Source organism: Pristis pectinata, chromosome 17 (genome assembly GCF_009764475.1).
Source record: "Pristis pectinata isolate sPriPec2 chromosome 17, sPriPec2.1.pri, whole genome shotgun sequence".
Lineage (NCBI taxonomy): Eukaryota > Metazoa > Chordata > Chondrichthyes > Rhinopristiformes > Pristidae > Pristis > Pristis pectinata.
Window position 1 is genome coordinate 42,504,724 of NC_067421.1, and position 18,125 is coordinate 42,522,848.

Genomic DNA, 18,125 nt, shown 5'->3' on the forward strand with positions numbered 1-18,125 from the left:
AAGAAAATGATGCAGCTAATGCAACAGTGGAACAATGGGGATCACCGTTCCCCATCATCGCATTGTGAAACCAGCTGTGGTTCCTGGAGGTCCCTGCACCAGTCCTGATGAAGGGTCTCGACCTGAAATGTCGACTGTCCAGTTCCCTCCACAGATGCTGCCTGACCCGCTGAGTTCCTCCAGCACTTTATGTGTTGCTCCAGATTTCAGCAGCTGCAGTCTCCTGTATCTCCAGCTACTGGAATGCCCATCCACTCTGGGAAACTGGGAAATCTGCACATTGTTGTCACTGATTATACCTTGCAGTCCCTTCCTGCATCATCCGCAGACATCACTGAATCCTGGGAATGTCCTGGGACAGTAAAACTCCAATAATCCGGCACATTCAGGACTTGGTGGTGCCCGAGAGAGGGATTCTCCAGACTACCGGATGTCCAGATGAAGGGTCTCGACCTGAAACATTGTGACTGTTCATTTCCCTCCATAGATGCTGCCTGACCTGCTGAGTTCCTCCAGCATCACGTGTTGCTACTGGACGTTATTCCTGTTTTAATACAAACCTCCACACACGAGCAGGTATACACATACTGACATCAGCACACTGGTGTACACATAAACAAACTAACACACACACACACACACACACACACACACACCACTACCAGAATCAGAGGATCTGTTCAAAGTGATCTGAAAAATACTGTCCCTAATCAGTTCGATGTGATTACAGATTAAAACGGACACTGGAAGATTAATAAGCAAAGCCCTTTAATCCCTCATGCTGGGAGATTATGGTCTTGTGATGGGGTAGCATCATTTTAAAGAAAAATTATCTGTGGTATTGACACTTGACATTGAGTGGGAGTACAGAGTAAAGTGTAGTGGTCAGTGTAACGTTATTCCAGCACCAGCGACCCGGGTTCAATTCCGGCCGCTGTCTGTAAGGAGTTTGTACGTTCTCCCCGTGTCTGCGTGGGTTTCCTCCGGGTGCTCCGGTTTCCTCCCACATTCCAAACACGTACAGGTTAGGAAGTTGTGGGCATGCTATGTTGGCGCCGGAAGCGTGGCGACACTTGCGGGCTGCCCCCAGAACACTTGATGCAAAAGATGCATTTCACTGTGTGTTTCGATGTACATGTGACTAATAAAGGTATCTTATCTTACACAGCAATTCATTTTCAGCAAGTCCCAACAAACAGCAAGGTGATAATTGAGCCTAAAAGGTTGGCCCCAGAGCGATGCTGCCTGTTGCAAATGGCAATAGATATTATGTCAAATATTGATTTTACATTTGAGATTGATAATATCTGTTAACCAGAGACGTACGGGGATGTGGGAGAAAGTGGGTGTACGGAGTTGTCACAGGCCAGTCTTGAACTCTGGAATAGGCTCAAGCGGACACACTCACTCTCCTCTTCCAGTGATGTTTGAAAAGTGCCATCAAATATTTACCTCCTCCCCACGAATCCAGGGAGCTTAACATCCCACCTAAAAGACAGGACCTCAGACAGTGCAGCACTCCCCCAGTACATCAGGATAAAATAGGAGGAGTAGGCCATTCAGCCCCTCATTCCTGCTCCACCATTCAGTAAGATCATGGCTGATCTTCTATCTCAGCCCCACTTTCCTGCACTCACCCCCATAACTCACATTCCTTATTACCCAAAGATCTATCGATCTCTGTCCTGAACATCCTCAGTGACTGAGCCTGCACAGACCTCAGGGGAGAGAATTCCAAAGATTCACCACCCTCTGGGTGAAGAAGTTTCTCATCTCAGTCCTGAGAGCCAACCCCTTATTCCGAGACTGGTCCTTGCCTCCTCAGCCAGGGGAAACGTGCTCCCTGTCAAGGCTACACTGGGAAGGAGTGAGTGCTGTGCTTGGGGACAGGTAGCTTCTGAATCAGAGGCTAGAGCTGAACCATGGCTAACAGCAGGGCTGTCAAACCCCTCTGTGATCCAGATGGTGTAACACCACACTGTCTCCTGCTAGTGTCGGGGAGAGGGGGGGACCTCAGAAATGCCTCTGGGAAATTCCCGCAAGACTCTTCCCACCCTTTTGTTGTTGGACGAGTCAGGCTTCCCCCTCAGGGGTTGGCCGGAACATAAAACAGTCCAGCACAGGAACGGGCACTTCAGCCCACTATATCTGTACCAACCATGATGCCAAATTAAATTAATCCCTTCTGCCTGCACATGGTCCATATCTCTCCATTCCCTGTATATTCATGTGTCTATCTAAAAGCCTCCTAAACGTATCTGCCTCCACCACCTCCCCTGGTAGCGCATTCCTGGCACCCACCACACACTGTGTAAAAAAAACACATCTCCTTTAAATTTCCCTCCTCTCACCTTAGAGCTATGTCCTCCAGTATTGAACATTCCTACCCCTGGGAGAAAGATTCTGACTCAACACACAAGACGCTGGAGGAACTCAGTGGGTCAGGCTGCATCTGTGAGGGAAATGGACAGTCGAAGTTTCGGGTTGAGACCCTTCATTTGGACATTAAAGCTATGTCCTCCAGTACTTGACATTTCCATCTACCCTATCTATGCCACTGATAATTTTATAAACTTCTATCGAGCAAAGACAGCAGTGTCATGTTTGAAAGGCTGACAGAAGGAAGGAAGCAAAATGTTAATTAAAATGACACAAAATGTCAACCCTATAGCCAGCTAGAGCAGAGATGAGTGGGGCTTCCCCTGTCCATCAACCTTGGTGTCCACACTGCTAACAGTGGCTGAAATCAGAATCATAGAAACATAGAAAACCTGCAGCACAATTCAGGCCCTTCGGCCCACAAAGCTGTGCCAAACATGTCCCTACTTTAGAAATTACTAGGCTTACCCATAGCCCTCTATTTTTCTCAGCTCCATATACCAATCCAAAAGTCTCTTAAAAGACCCTACCGTATCCGCCTCCACCACCGTTGCCAGCAGCCCATTCCACACACTCACCAATCTCTGAGTAAAAAACTTACCCCTGACATCTCCTCTATACCTACTCCCCAGCACCTTAAACCTATGTCCTCTTGTGGCCACCATTTCAGCCCTGGGGAAAAGCTTCTGACTCTCTACATGATCAATACCTCTCATCATCTTATAAACCTCCTCCAGGTCCCCCCTCATCCTCCGTTGCTCCAAGGAGGAAAGGCTGAGTTCCCTCAACCTGCTTTCATAAGGCATGCCCTGCAATCCAGGCAGCATCCTTGTAAATCTCCTCTGCATCCTTTCTATGGCTTCAGTTTTATTATCTCTGACATATGTCGTGAAATTTGTTGTTTTGCAGCAGCAGTACAGTGCAAGGCATAAAGACATAAAAATTACTCTAAGTTACAGAAATAAATAAATAGTACAAAAGAGGAACAACGGGGTAGTGTTCATGGGTTCATGGACCGTTCAGAAATCTCATAGCTGAGGGGAAGAAACTGTTCCTGAATTGTTGAGTGTGGGTCTCCTCCCTGATTTTCTGCACAGGATTCATATGAAGCTATCATCCACGGTCTGAATTTTTTATGGAGAAACTACTCTGTTTTTATTGGAAAAAGTTGTTGTGGGTTTCTGTTTCCTTCCCACTAAACAGACTCTGTCACCAGAGTTGTCAGCTTTGTTTGCTCGCAGTTACATTCACCCCCACCCCACCACACTGTCAATAAATACTCTGCTATTTAAAAGGCACCTTTGGACAAACAGGAGTCAGACTAACAGATTCTAAGTACAGGCTGGCCTGCTGACTCTGGGTAATTGTTTCTTGCCCTACTTCTGAAGCTGTGCTCCCTCTTTCCCCTCCTCAGCCGGGGAAACATCCTCCCTCTATCCAGCCTCATGAGCCCTGTAAGAATGAGATCTCCTGCCATTCTCACAGTACTGTGCAAGTCCAGCCCCGGTTTGCCGTACCAAAATGCAACACCTCGCATTTATCTGAATTAAACTTCATCTGTCAATCCTCAGCCCACTTGCCCAGTTCTTCAGATCCTGTTGTAGTCTTAGATAACCTTCTTCATTGTCCATTACACCACCAATCTTAGTGTCATCTGCAAACTTACTAATCGTGCCAACTATGTTCTCATCCAAACTGTTAATATAACTGACAAACATCAGTGGACCCTGCACCAATCCCTGCAGCATACACTGCTGGTGACAGACCTCCAGTCTGAAAATCAACCCTCCACCATTACCCTTTGTCCCCTACAAAGCCAATTTTGTATCCAATTGGCTACCTTACCCTGGATCCCATGTAATCCAACTCTCCTGGGTAAGGAGAGCAAAACACTCCAGGTGCAATCTCACCAATGCCCTAAATAATTGCAGTAAGAACATAAAAATAAAACAAAATGCCCACTGGAGTTAATTCCCAGATCAAGGCTCATCAATTCCAAGCTTATGCCACACCACAGTTGGACCGCACCTGGGAGTACTCAGTGCGTGTTTCAAAAGGGCTCTGGAGGTGGAAAAAGAATCTTCAAGGAAGATGGCAGAGCAGAGAGGTTACCGATCCAGGAAGGGAGGGATGAGTTAGGGGTTTTTCTGTAGGAGGAGAGAGCTGAGAGGTGACGGAGGTCTTCAAACCATGAGGAGGTTTGGTGGAGACGCTGGCGTAATCCAATGGGTAACAGGCTGGGGAAGGGAGGGAGGAGACTTGCCTGAAGCAGGAACACTGGCCTGGAGCCCATGGGCCAAATGGCCACCTTTTGTGCTGCCAGAATCAATATAATTTCCCACCCGGTAATGAACGATACTGCCCTGGACTTAACGACTTCCAAATCTACGTGCAGGTAACAGATCACAGGTACAATCTGAGAGTCGTACAGCACAGGAACAGGCCCTTCAACCCATCAAGTCCGTGCTAACTATCAACCACCCACTTACCCTCATCCTACACTTTATTCTCCCACATTCCCATCAACAGCCCCCAGATTCTACCATTCACCCACACACTGGGAGCAATTTACAGTGGTCCACAAACCAGCCTGTCTTTGGGATGTGGGAGGAAACTGCCACAGGCAGGAGAATGATGCGGGCACTGGGACAGCATGCAAACTCTGCACAGGCAGCGCCGGGGATCAGGATTGAACCTGGGTCACTGCAGCAGTGAGTCAGCGGCTCTCCCAGCTAGACAACTGTATCTCCCTGCGGGCCCTGTCCATAGGCTGCACCAAGTCACAGTGCCAGGACTCCTCTCACTGAGACTTGCTGCATATTATTTCAGGTTTGTACCTGGCCTCCATCAGCCTTCACGAGAGCCTCTAACTCTCTTGCAACAGAAGTCAGGGATACAACTCATGAAAACAGTGGCCACCAGGTGAGGATCCACAGTCTTTCTGTTCAGATTCCCAATCAACAACTGAGGCAACCTTCCTTGGGTTTCACCAGAACACGGTACCAGGCACGGTAGCGTAGCAGTTAGCGTAACACTATTATAGCGCCAGCGATCCGGGTTCAATTTCGGCCGCTGTCTGTAAGGAGTTTGTACGTTCTTCCCGTGTCTGCGTGGGTTTCCTCCGGGTGCTCCGGTTTCCTCCCACATTCCAAAGACGTACGGGTTAGGAAGTTGTGGACATGCTATGTTGGCGCCAGAAGCGTGACGACACTTGCGGGCTGCCCCCAGAACACTCTACGCAAAAGATGCATTTCACTGTGTGTTTCGATGTACATGTGACTAATAAAGGTATCTTATCTTATCTTAACAGCTTGAACACAAAAAATAGGAGCAGGAGTAGGCCACTCGACCCTTCAACCCTGTCCTGCAAAACAGTTACAGAAAAGAAAAGCTTTGGAATACTCCTCACGTCGGCTTTCAAAGGAAGCGTGTGCAGTCGAAGGAATGGAACAGAGAGGATTTTGAGCTCTGTTGATTAAGCCAGACGTTCTACATATTACAGGCTGTCTCTGCCTGACCTGATGTACAAGGCCACAAGATTAAAGTAACACCAAGAAGCACTTGTTGGTAAGAAAACATTTTATCTCCAGCTGGGAGTAAAGCATTGCATACCACTGCGAAATTAGACTTCCTACTCTCTATCATACACCAGTCACCAGCTCTTGAACACAAGATAATTATTCAAAATTGTCCCAGCTTTTCTCATTTTTTGTAACTGGAATATTTAGTACTTAAAGCAGGAAGATTAATTTGGAGACAAATTTGGAGACAAATCTAATTTTTTCTTTCATCCATCCAGAGTTGACTCAGCTTCTTCTATATAGAAAAGGAAGGGAATAGTATGTTTTCGTGATTTATTCATTGATAACTGTTTTTCATCTTTTGAACAATTGTCTAACAAATACAATTTGCCTAGATCACACTTTTTTTGATATTTGCAGATTAGAAATTTTTTAAAAGCTACTATACCCTCTTTTCTGACACCTTACAAAACTGAAATTACAGAATAGTTTTTAGGTCTTAATCCTTATCAGAAGGGCTTGATAGCAATAATCTATGATTTAATTATGAAAATACGTCCAGAATCACTGGACAAATTAAGAATGAATGGGAGAGTGAACTTCAGACATCTCTACCTACAGAGACTTGGAAGAACATTCTTCATTTAGTTAATACATCTTCAATGTGTGCCAGACACTCGTTGATACAGTTTAAGGTAGTTCACAGGACCCAGATGTCAAAAGATAAGCTAGCCCGTTTTTATCACCATATAAATCCTATATGTGACAGATGTAAATCGAATGTGGCTTCTCTGACACATATGTTTTGGTCCTGTCCTCTCTAGGAAAAATATTGGAAAGACATTTTTAACATTATTTCAAATGTATTGAAGATTGATTTACAACCTCACCCCATCACTGCAATTTTTGGATTACCAAGGATAGAGTCTGGCCATTTGTCTGCCTCCGCTAATCGTATGATTGCCTTTGTTACATTAATGGCCAAATGATCCATTTTGCTTAAATGGAAGGATCCAATACCCCCGACTACTTTTCAATGGTTCTCTCAAACTATATCATGTTTAAACTTGGAAAAAATTAGGAGTGGTACTGTTGATCCTTCACTTAAATTTGAAGATATTTGGAGGCCATTTATTCAATATTTCCACATGATGTAGATCCCCTTTCAATAACTTTCCAATTTAGAGGAACAGAGTTGATGACATAATATTGCTCTGTTTCTACTCAGAAATTTTAGTCCAGTCTTTTTTTTTTGTTTTTTTTTGAAATTTTTCTGTTTAGTTTGGTTTGATATATTGTTTATAATTTTTCTTAATGATTTGGGGATTTTTTTTTCTTCCTTTTCTTTTATATATATAAATAAATCTTTTTCTTTCCTTTCTTTTATATTATATTCATTTACTAAGAGATTGTGGGATCTACAGATTTTTAAAATATTTTATTGTTCTTTATGATTATCTATGCCATGATTGTTCTCCTGATCTCTTTGTATTACATGTACAAATATTGATGTTATACATTAATCTGTATTAATTTGAAAACTAATAAAAAGATTGAAAAAGAAAGGAATCTGGAGCAACAACCACTCTGCTGGAGGAACTCAGTGGGTCAGCCTGATGCAGGATTTCGACCCGAAACATTAACAATTCCTTTCCTCCCACAGATGCTGCTTGACCCGCTGAATTCCTCCAGCAGATTGTTTGTTGCTCTGACCTTAACTTGGAGACTGAATTCATTTTAAGATTCTCATCTTTGTTTTATGCATCCTTCCTTTCTCTGTAATCTTCCCGAGATCCCTACATTCCATACGTCCCTCTCCTGTTCTATTCACCCCATCGCTGGCGGCCGTGCCTTCATCTGCCTGGGTCCCGAGTTCTGGAACCGCCTCCCTGACCTGAACCTCCCTCTGTGACATCGGTCACCCGCACTGAGACCTTGTTTGGCTCAATGTTTGATAGCTGCGCACACTGTTTCCCTTGGTAAGGCACTGGATAAATGCCACTGCTGTAGACAGCTCTTCAAAGAAAGGGAGATTGATTATGAGTTTCTTTTAGCTCAGACATGGAAAATAAATCACTACGTCAGCCCAACTTCATCTTACTCTCCTTTCCAAGTCAGAAGGTTACGAGAATGAAATTTCTTCAGGATAGGAGATCTGCTACTCCACCCAGTCTGGTCTGTATGTGACTCCAGACCCACCCATGTGGTCGACTCTCAAGCAGCCTCCTTATTCAGGGGCAATTAGGAATGGCAATTAATGTCAGTGATGCCCCCATCCTGTGAATGTGCAAGTATTATAGAATCCACGTCAAAGCATCAAGCACAGCAACCGATATTGATGATCCCCGAGAGCGACAGAGCACAGGGAATGGCCAGAGCGGTCACTTGGATAAGGTATTAAACCATCCCATTTGCCCGATCAGTTGGACATACAAAGTCCCTCAGCCAATGCATCTGGGGAGTTGCTACAAGACAAAAGGACCAAATGGGAAGACAATGTGTGGTGTGGACAAACAGAAGGGCTTAGGAGTGTAGGACCATAAGATATAGGAGCAGAATTGGGCCATTCAGCCCATTGAATCTGCTCCATCATTCAATCATGGCTGATTTTTTTCTCTCAACCCCATTCTCCTGCCTTCTCCCCCTAACCCTTAACCCCCCCTTACCAATAAAGAGCCCATCAATCTCTGCCTTAAGTACACCCAAAGACTTGGCCTCCACAGCCGTCTGCGGCAATGGATTCCACAGAATCACCACCTTCTGGCTGAAGAAATTCCTCCTCATCTCAGTCCCTTTATTCTGAGGCTGTGCCCTCAGATCTTTGACTCTCCTGCTAATGGGAACATCCTCTCCATGCCCACTCTATCCAGGCCTCTGAAGTGGATTTTATAATACTTGCACATTGACAGGCCATCCACAGGTGTACGAAGGCAGTAGGACAAGTCAGTAAGGTAGCTGCTCCCCTTTATTAGCTGAGGCACAGAATTTAAGGGCATGGCAGTTATGCTGGAATTGTACACAACACTGGTGAGGCCACAACTGAGAACTGTGTACAGGTCTGCTCACATTACAAGAAGGATGTCACTGTGTGGGAGAGGCTGTAGATGGGGTTTTATTAGGATGTTACTAAAATTGGAAAATTGTAACTACAGGGAAAGATTGGAGAGGGTGAGGTTGTTTCCTTTGGAACAGAGGAGGTTGAGGGAGACCAAACTGAGGTGTAGCAAGTTCATAGATGACACAAAAATTGGTGGTGTTGTTGATAGTGAGGAATATTGTCTTAGGTTACAGAATGATATTGACCAGGTGATAAAATGGGCAGATCAGTGGCAGATGGAACTTAATCCTGGTAATGCGAAGTGATGCAGTTTGGCAGGATTAATAAGGCTAGGACACAGACAATGAATGTCAGGGCCCTAGGGAGTATTGGGGAGCACAGGGTGTACTCTGAAGGTGGCACAATGTAGATAAGGTGGTGAAGAAGGAATACAGGATACTTGACTTCATTAGGAGGGGCGGTCATGGTACAACTTTATAAAACGTTGGTTAGTCCACCACTGGAGCACTGTGCACAGTTCTGGTCACCACACTATAGGAAGGATGTGGTTGCACTGGAGAGGGTGCAGAGGACGTTCACCAGGATGTTGCTGGGATGGAGCGTTCCAGTTATGAGGGGAAGTTGGATAGGCTGGGGTTCATTTTCTGTGGAGCGATGGAGACTGAGGGAGGGACCTTGTAAAGGTATACAAAGCTATGTGGGATTGATTGGAATCTGGAACACATGCATGAGGGGGTAGTGGAGGCAGAGACTCTCACAGCACTGAAGAAGTATCTGGACGAGCACTTGAATTGTCAATGCATGGAAAGCTGTTGACCAAGTGCAGGTAAAATGAGATTATTATGGATGGGTACTCGGTCAGTATGGAAATGATGGGCCGAAGGGCCTGCTTCCGCTCTTTTCTTTAGTAACGAGGGTCAAAAAAGCAGGGGCCAGAAACTTAAAGTGATTAGCAGAAGGATTAGGGTAGAGATGAGAAAAAGTGAATTCTCTGGTGAGAGTCTGGAACTTGCTGCCTGAGGGGAACACAGGAATGGGCCCTTCAGCCCAACACGTCCATGCTGACCAAGATACTTACCTAAGCTAATCCCATCTGCCAGCGTATGGCCCGTATCCCTCTAAAGCTTTCCCATCCATTAACCTTTCCAAACATGCTTTAAGTATTGTAACTGTACCCCCTCTCCCACTTTCTTTGGCAGCTCGTTCCACATACACACCACCCTCTGGGTGAAAAAGTTGCCCCTCAGGTCTATTGTAAATCTTTCGCCTCTCAGTTTAAACCAACACCCTCTAGTTTTAGACCCCCCTGCCTGAGGAAAAAGACACTATTTACCCTGCCTCTGCCCCTTTATAAACCTCTATAAGGTCATCCCTCAACTTCTAGGTTCCAGTGACAACAAACCCAGCCTATCCAATCTCTCCTCATAACCACAGCCTCCATTCCAGGCAACATCCCGGTGAATCCCTTCTGCACTCTCTCTACGGCTACCACATCCTTCCTGCAGTGTGGAGTCCACAACCGTACACCACACTCCAAGTGCTGTCTAACCAATGTTTGTACAGCTGCAACATGACATCCCAGCTCTTATGGTCAATGCCTTGGCCTCTGAAGGCAAGCATGCTAAATGCCTTATTCACTACCCTATCCACCTGTGTTGCTATTTTCAGGAAGTAACCAAGCCCCTCTGTGTACTAATGCCCCTGCCACTTACTGTACAGCCAGTCCACAGGTTACACAGGGGTCCCCTCCCTGAGAACTGCCCGTGAGCTAATTTCACTATAGTTACCCATATCATATTGCTCTGCATACACTTGGTATAATTCTTTCATTTTATTGAATAAATACCCATACACCACCCACAATTAAACTAATAGAACATATGCTGAATACTGTCATTAAAGAATACAATGAAACATTTTATTATTATCACGAGCTTGAAAAATGCTTTAAGAATGTGTGGGAGAAATTGTGTAAAATCGGATTTCCGTGAGTGAGGTCATGGCTAACCCGGGGAGCTCCTGTATATTTGATGTCCCAAAATGTATTAGCTTGCACTTGTCTGGAATAAATTCCACCTGCCACCACTCTGCCCAACTTTCCAGCTGATCTGTATCCTTCCACAACCTTCTCTGCTATCTACTACTCCACTCACTTCTGTGTCATCAGCAAACTTATTAATCAGTCCACCTAAAGGTCCCAGCACCGATCCCTGTGGTACATGATTGTTCACAGACTTCCAGTCAGACAAACACCCCTCGACCACTGCCCTCTGCCTCCTATCACCGAGCCGATTTTGGATCGAGTTTGTCAGCACATCTTAGATCCCATGTACCTTAACCTTCTGGACCAGGTTACCATGAGAGAACTTGTCAAAATCCTTGCTAAAGTCCTTCAAATCACCTCTACCACGCTGCCTTCATCAATTATCTTAGTTACCTCCTCAAAAACTCCATCAGATTTGAGAGACAGGATCTTCCCTGCACAATGTCATGTTGACTCCTAAACAGTCCCTGCCTTTTCCAAGTGAACATAAATCCTGTCCCTTTGAATTTTTTCCAATAATTTTCTCACTATTGATGTAAAGCTCACCGACCTGCAGTCTTGTGGCTTATCCCTACTGCCTTTTTGAATAAGGGAACAAGCTATCCTCCAGTGCTCTGGTACCTCGCCCGAGGTTAACGTGGACACATAAAATCTCAGTAGAGCCCCAATCTCCTCTCTTGCTTCCTCTAGCATCCTGAGGTAGATCCCATCAGGCCCTGGGGATTTATCCACCTTAATGTGCACCGATATCACTAATACTTCCTCTTTCCTACCACAGATGTTCCAGAATATCAGCAAACCTCTCCCCTAACTCTCCATCCTCCACATCCTTCTCCCTGGTAAATACCAATGAGAAGTGTTCATTTAGGATCCCACACATATCCCCTGGCTCCACACACAGACTTCCCTTTTGTTCCCTGAGGGGACCTACTCTTTCCCTCGATACCCTCTTACTTCTAATATACTTTTAAGAGGTTTTGGGATTCTCCTTAATCCTGCTTGCCAAGGCCATTTCATGTCCCCTTTTGTCAAGTTCTTTCTGAAGTTTTCTCCTGAATCCCCTGTAAACCTCGGAGAACTCTAATTTCCTTCTTATTTCCAAAGCAAACCTTCAATTTCCTTTGCTAACCAATGTTCCCTAATCTTCCCATCTTCAGTTCTTACCCTTCCAGGTACATGCTGACACTGAGCTCTTATTATTTTACCTTTAAATGTGGATCAGATATTGTTTTTCCTCTTGCAGCTGTTCCCACTCTACTTTCCCCAGGTCATACCACATACTGTCGAAATCAGCCCTCCCCAATTTAACTGGAAAGAGCGCAGAGAGGATTTACGAGGATGTTGCCAGGATTAGAGGGCCTGAGTTATAGGGAGAGGTTGGCCAGGCTGGGTCTTTATTCCTTGGAACGTAGAAGAATGAGAGGTGGTCTTATAGAGGTTTGTAAAATCATCAGGGTGACGATAACAGTCTTTTCCTCAGGGTAAGGGAGTCCAAAACTAGGGGGCATAGGTTTAGGGTGAGAGGGGAAGGATTTAAAAGGGAGCTGAGGGGCAACTTTTTCACGCAGAGGGTGGTGAGTGTGTGGAACGAGCTGCCAGAGGAAGTGGGTGAGGCAGGTACAACAGTATCATTTAAGAAGCACTTGGATAGGTACATGGAGGGGCGGGGCTTGGAGGGATATGGGCCGAATGCAGGAAATTGGGACTAGCTGGGTGGACACCATGGTTAGCATGGACTGGTTGGGCCAAAGGGCCTGTATCCGTGCTGTATTGCTCTATGACTAAGTCCCTAACTCCAGGTCCAACCTTATCTTTTCTCATAACTGCCTTGAAACTTACCGAACCATGGTCACTTTTCCCAAAGGGTTTCTCCCAAAGACAGTTCCACCAATTGCCAATCCTCATTCCCCACGACAGGGTCGAGTACAGCCCCTTCCCCGGTAGCACTCTTCACATACTGCTTTAAAAAAAAATCCTCTTGGCTACATTTTACAAATTCCACCCTCTCTAAGCCCCTTACACCAAGAAATCCCGGTTAATACCGGGAAAGTTAAATCCCCCACTACTACAACCCTATTGGAGACACAAGAGACTGCAGATGCTGGAACCTGGAGCAACAATCTGCTGGAGGAACTCAGTGGGTCAACCTATGGGAGGAAAGGAATTGTTGACGTTTTGGGTCGAAACCCTGCATCACAACTGTCATCAGGAAATGTCGACTAAATAAAAGGAGTTTGTACGTTCTCCCCGTGTCTGCGTGGGTTTCCTCCAGGTGCTCCGGTTTCCTCCCACATTCCAAAGACGTACGGGTTAGGAAGTTGTGGGCGTGCTATGCTGGCGCCAGAAGCGTGGCGACACTTGCGGGCTGCCCCCAGAACACTCTACGCAAAAGATGCATTTCACTGTGTGTTTCGATGTACGTGACTAATAAAGATATCTTATCCTATCCTATCCTATCCCTCCACAGACGCTGCTTGACCCACTGAGTTCCTCTAGCAGATTGTTTGTTACTTTAGTCAGACCGCACCTGGAGTATTGTGTGCAGTTCTGGTCGCCCCATCACAGGAAGGATGTGGAGATTGTGCAGAGGGTACAGAAGAGGTTCACCAGGATGCTGCCTGGATTAGAGGGTCTGAGCTATAGGAGAGGTTGAACAAACTTGGGTTGTTCTCACTCAAGCATCAGAGGCTGAGGGGAGACCTGATAGAGGTTTTCAAAATTATGAGAGGCAGAGATAGAGTAGACAGCCAGAGTCTTTTCCCCAGGGTAGAAATGTTAAACACCAGAGGACGTGCTTTCAAGGTGGGGGCGGGGGGAAGGTTAAAGGCGATGTGAGGGGCAGGTTTTTATGCAGAGAGTGGTGGGTACCCAGAATGGGTTACCAGGGGTAGTAGTAGAAGCAGGCAGTTTGGTGGAGTTTAAGAGGCTTTTAGACAGACCCATGAATACGAAGGGAATGGAGGGATGTGGATGATACACAGGAGAAGGAAAATTGGTATCGAGATCAGCACAACATCGTGGGCCAAATGGCCTGTCCTGTGCCGGACTGTGCTATGACGTCAAGTGGTGCAGGGGTTCAGACCCAGAGCTGGAAGCTGAGACTGGGTGGCTTTTTCTTTGATTGACATGAATTTAATGAAGCCGATCACCTCCTCCTGTGTTGATTATTTGCTGCAATCCTGTTCTCGGAAAACCACGGTTCACACGCTGCCGCATGCTTCCAGTGGCCACTAGAAGGTGCAATTGAATCGTGAAGCTGAAGCAGCTGGCAAGTTGTTCCACTTTACACAGAGGCAGGAGAACCCGCGCGCGCGCCCCCCCCCCCCCCCCCACAGGCTTCAGTCCACCCTGTGACTGCCAAGTAAACCAGCCTCTGGGAAGGAACAATCAGAGGCACAAGAAACATTTCTGCAGGAGAGACAAACTCCTTGAATTCCCATTTTATACACAAGTTCTACACAGCATACACACTGTATACCAGTGGAAAAGCCGGTGAGGGTTTCAAACACAGCTTTAGAAGTGAAGGTGAATTTTGATATTGCCCATTTAATACATCTTATGGTGCATCTCACCCTCTCCCAGATTGTTATCCAGCCAATAAAAAAACATTCATCGCAACCACTGCTGTAATAACAATAACCAGGTTTCACAAACGAGATTAATAACCAGATAATCTACCTTTTTCTTTGCTGTCTGAGTGATTGCAGAGAGAACTCCCCTGCCCTTTGGTCAAATGCCAGCATGGATCTTTCACATGACGGGCCTGGGCTTAACAGCTCATCCAAAATGCGGTACTTCTGACACTGCAGCACTCCGGTATCGGGCTGGACGATTATGCTTAAACATTAGGCTGTCAGGTCACACAAAGTTACCTGCTACCTCATTTACCGAGCAGACTGGGTGAAAGTGACTCGACGACAATTTAAAGTGGAAATTGAAGATGTTATCCTGAGCATGACAAACTTTTAGATTAATATGGATACGTTCTGGAGGAGCTCACACAACTTCACCTATCCTGAAGCTTCTCACATTGTTCATCAGCCATTAATATCTAAATAAAAATTAATTCAATATTACCAGATACCGACTCTAAGATCCAGTTACCAAGAAACACTACAGGTTCATTATCTCCAACAGGTTTTAGTGATGAACACGGCAAGTCACTGTCACCTTTCATTGAATTTTTCTCACCTCTCCCCTCTGTAAAGGCACCGATTCACTGGCCTGTGGTTTCAGAGAGACGGAGGTCCTTGTGTAGGATTCATCTTCACAGGGATTCACTGCAGCACAAGTCAGTGGGGTGCTCAGACAGGGAGCACAGCAGCCAGGGTCGGGGTGGACTCCTCGTCCCAATGAATGCTCCGTCATTCTTGACTAACATTGTTTCCCCAACCCCCATACCCATCCACACCCACACAATAGGGATCTATTTATGTCACTTTTCACAATATCACGAAGTGCCAGACAGCCAATGAAATGCTTTTTGAAGTACAAGAGCCCATAACACAACTTCAAGGTGCTGCCACTGCCCCTGCCCTGCCCTGCCCCTCCCTTGGCACCACCCTGTACTTCACTGCAAGAGTCGGCCTAGATTTTCCACGTCAAGTCTTTGGAACTCAATCCCAGAAGCTTCAGACTACCAGCTGGGGTTTGGTACCTCCTCCACTTGCCAGGGTGGGGAGGAGTGGTGACAGTCTCACGGCGGTGGCCTCAGAGGTCCCAGTGAAGACCACTGCACATGGGGTCTTCAGAGAGCAGCCTCTCTTCACACACCCCTCGGTCCTGGGTCAGCACCAGATGAGGCCGGTTGGTCACGGAGAAACCCATCTCTCTGTCCACGTTCAGCAAGGACACTGACAGATGGCAGTCACTTTAATCGAATCCTGTGGCTGCTGTCCAATGCCTGTGAGCAGTGGCGAGGCCACCTCCGGGAGACCTCAGTTCAAAGGATATGTTCCCCGAGGCCAGTAGCAGCCCAGTGAGATTCTAAGCAGGAGAAGTCTCCCTTGTGTGTCCCAAACTGCTGGGAGACCCAGCGGGGGAAAGAGAAGGCCACACACTCACCATGGGTCAACTCCATCCTGACCCCAGGGGCCACTGGCAGCGAGAGAAACGATCAGGCCATTCGGCCCCTCGTGCCTGCTCTCCCTCTCGATAAGACCTGCTAACTCAGCACCACTCTCCTGCACAACCACCACCCTCTCCCGAGGAAGGGAGACGCGGCGCACGGGTGGGGTGGGGGGCGGTGGGGGTCTCCGTGTTGGAGGGGGCGGCACACCATGTGCAAACCCTTGCGATTTCAGGACCAGTTTCAGTTGCAGTTTAAGGCATTTTTGGGGGGGGGGGAGAGGAGCTGTTTTTGAAACAAAGTCCTCAGGGTCTCCATTCTAAACGAGACGTTGTGGGGGGGGGGGGGGTGGTTCGGGAGATGTACCAAACCCCACCACTTCCCACGGATCCTGCACATCCAACCCGCACTGACTGCCCCCGGGGTCGGTGGTCGGGGGCTGCGCGCTGCCCCGGGAGAACAGCCCGTGCTCCCCAACACATCCCGGGCAGGGGGTGTTCCGGGGCTCGGGACCGAGCAGCGACCACCGCCAGGCGACCCCGCAGCACCTAGACACACGCACAAGTTGGCAGCCCGGCCGCTACGTGTTGAATCTGCAAGGCGGCAGCCGCTGCCCCTCTCGCCAGCCAACCCTGCAGCACACGTCTTCCGGCTCGCAACCCGCACCGGGCGCGGGAGCGGGTCCCCCCGGTACCACGGGCGCCCGCTCGCTGCCCCTGTCTGCAAGGGTGGGGGGTTGCAGAGGGGCGAGGGGGTTGGAGAGGGGCTTGAGGTTTGCAGAGGGAACGGGAGGGGAGGGGGTAGAGAAGGGCTTGAGGTTTGGAGGGGGATCGTGGTCTGTGGAGGGTTCGGAGGGGGGTTCAGGAGGTTGCGGAGGGGGTTGGGAGAGGGGTTGAGGTTTGGAGAGATTGGAGGGGTTTGAGGTTTGGGTTTGGAGGGGGTTTTGAGGAAGGATGGGGGTGTTGACGGGAGGATTGAAGTTTGGAGGAGGGACGGCTCGGAGGGGGTTTGAGGAAGGATCGGAGGGGGTTTGAGGGGAGGGCTGAGGTTTGGAGGGGTGTTGAGGTGGGACGGCTCGGAGGGGGTTTGAGGAAGGATCGGAGGGGGTTTGAGGGGAGGGCTGAGGTTTGGAGGGGTGTTGAGGAGGGACGGCTCGGAGGGGGTTTGAGGAAGGATCGGAGGGGGTTTGAGGGGAGGGCTGAGGTTTGGAGGGGTGTTGAGGAGGGACGGCTCGGAGGGGGTTTGAGGAAGGATCGGAGGGGGTTTGAGGGGAGGGCTGAGGTTTGGAGGGGTGTTGAGGAGGGACTGGGCTCGGAGGGGGGGGTGGTTTGAGGAAGGATCGGAGGGGGTTTGAGGGGAGGGCTGAGGTTTGGAGGGGATGGAGGTCTGGAGGGCTCTGGGTCCCGCTGCCCGGCTGCGCCGGCTGGTACTCACAATGCCCGCCGTGGTGTCGGTGTCCCAGGCCGGTAGCGCCTCCGGTCCGGGCAGCAGCGTGAGAGCGGCGACCACCAGCACCCGCAGCATGTCCACAACAGGTCGGTGGCCGCCCGCCAGCCCCGGCTCCCGCTCCGCTCACTCCCCGCTCATCCTCGGCCGCCCGCCGCCGCTCCGCCACAAACTTCCCTCCGCTCCGCTCCGCAACGCCGCTCGCTCCGTCCTCCCGCTGCCCCTCCCCCGGGGACGGCGGCTCCGGCTCCGGCTCCGGCTCGGCCCCTCCCCGAGGCTCCCGCCCCGCCCCGGGACCTCCCCCCGCGGACCGGGGGGCGGCGGATGCATGGGGGGTTGGGGTGGTTGAGGGAGGGGGTGAGAGGGGGGAGAGAGAGGGGGTGAGGGGGGGAGAGGGGGGAGAGAGGGGGAGAGAGGGAGAGAGGGGGAGAGAGGGGGGGGAGAGAGGGGAAGAGAGTGGGGGGAGAGAGAGGGGGGGAAGAGAGAGTGGGGGGAGAGAGGGAGAGAGGGGCAGAGAGAGTGGGGGGAGAGAGGGGGGGAGAGAGGGGGGGAGAGAGGGGGGGAGAGAGGGAGGGAGAGGGGGGAGAGAGGGGGAGGGAGAGGGGGGAG

At 48.6% G+C, this 18,125-nt stretch overlaps 1 protein-coding gene across 1 annotated transcript in view; it reads right to left on the reverse strand.

Annotated features, from left to right (window-relative positions):
* mmp17a (matrix metallopeptidase 17a) overlaps nt 1-17,751 on the reverse strand; it is a 76,510-nt gene extending 58,759 nt beyond the window's left edge. The window contains exon 1 of the mRNA XM_052032454.1: nt 17,505-17,751. Within this exon, the coding sequence (XP_051888414.1) occupies nt 17,505-17,594 (90 nt within the window). The 5' untranslated portion in view covers nt 17,595-17,751. The remainder of the gene's footprint in view (nt 1-17,504) is intronic.
* Between the last annotated feature and the right edge of the window lie 374 nt (nt 17,752-18,125).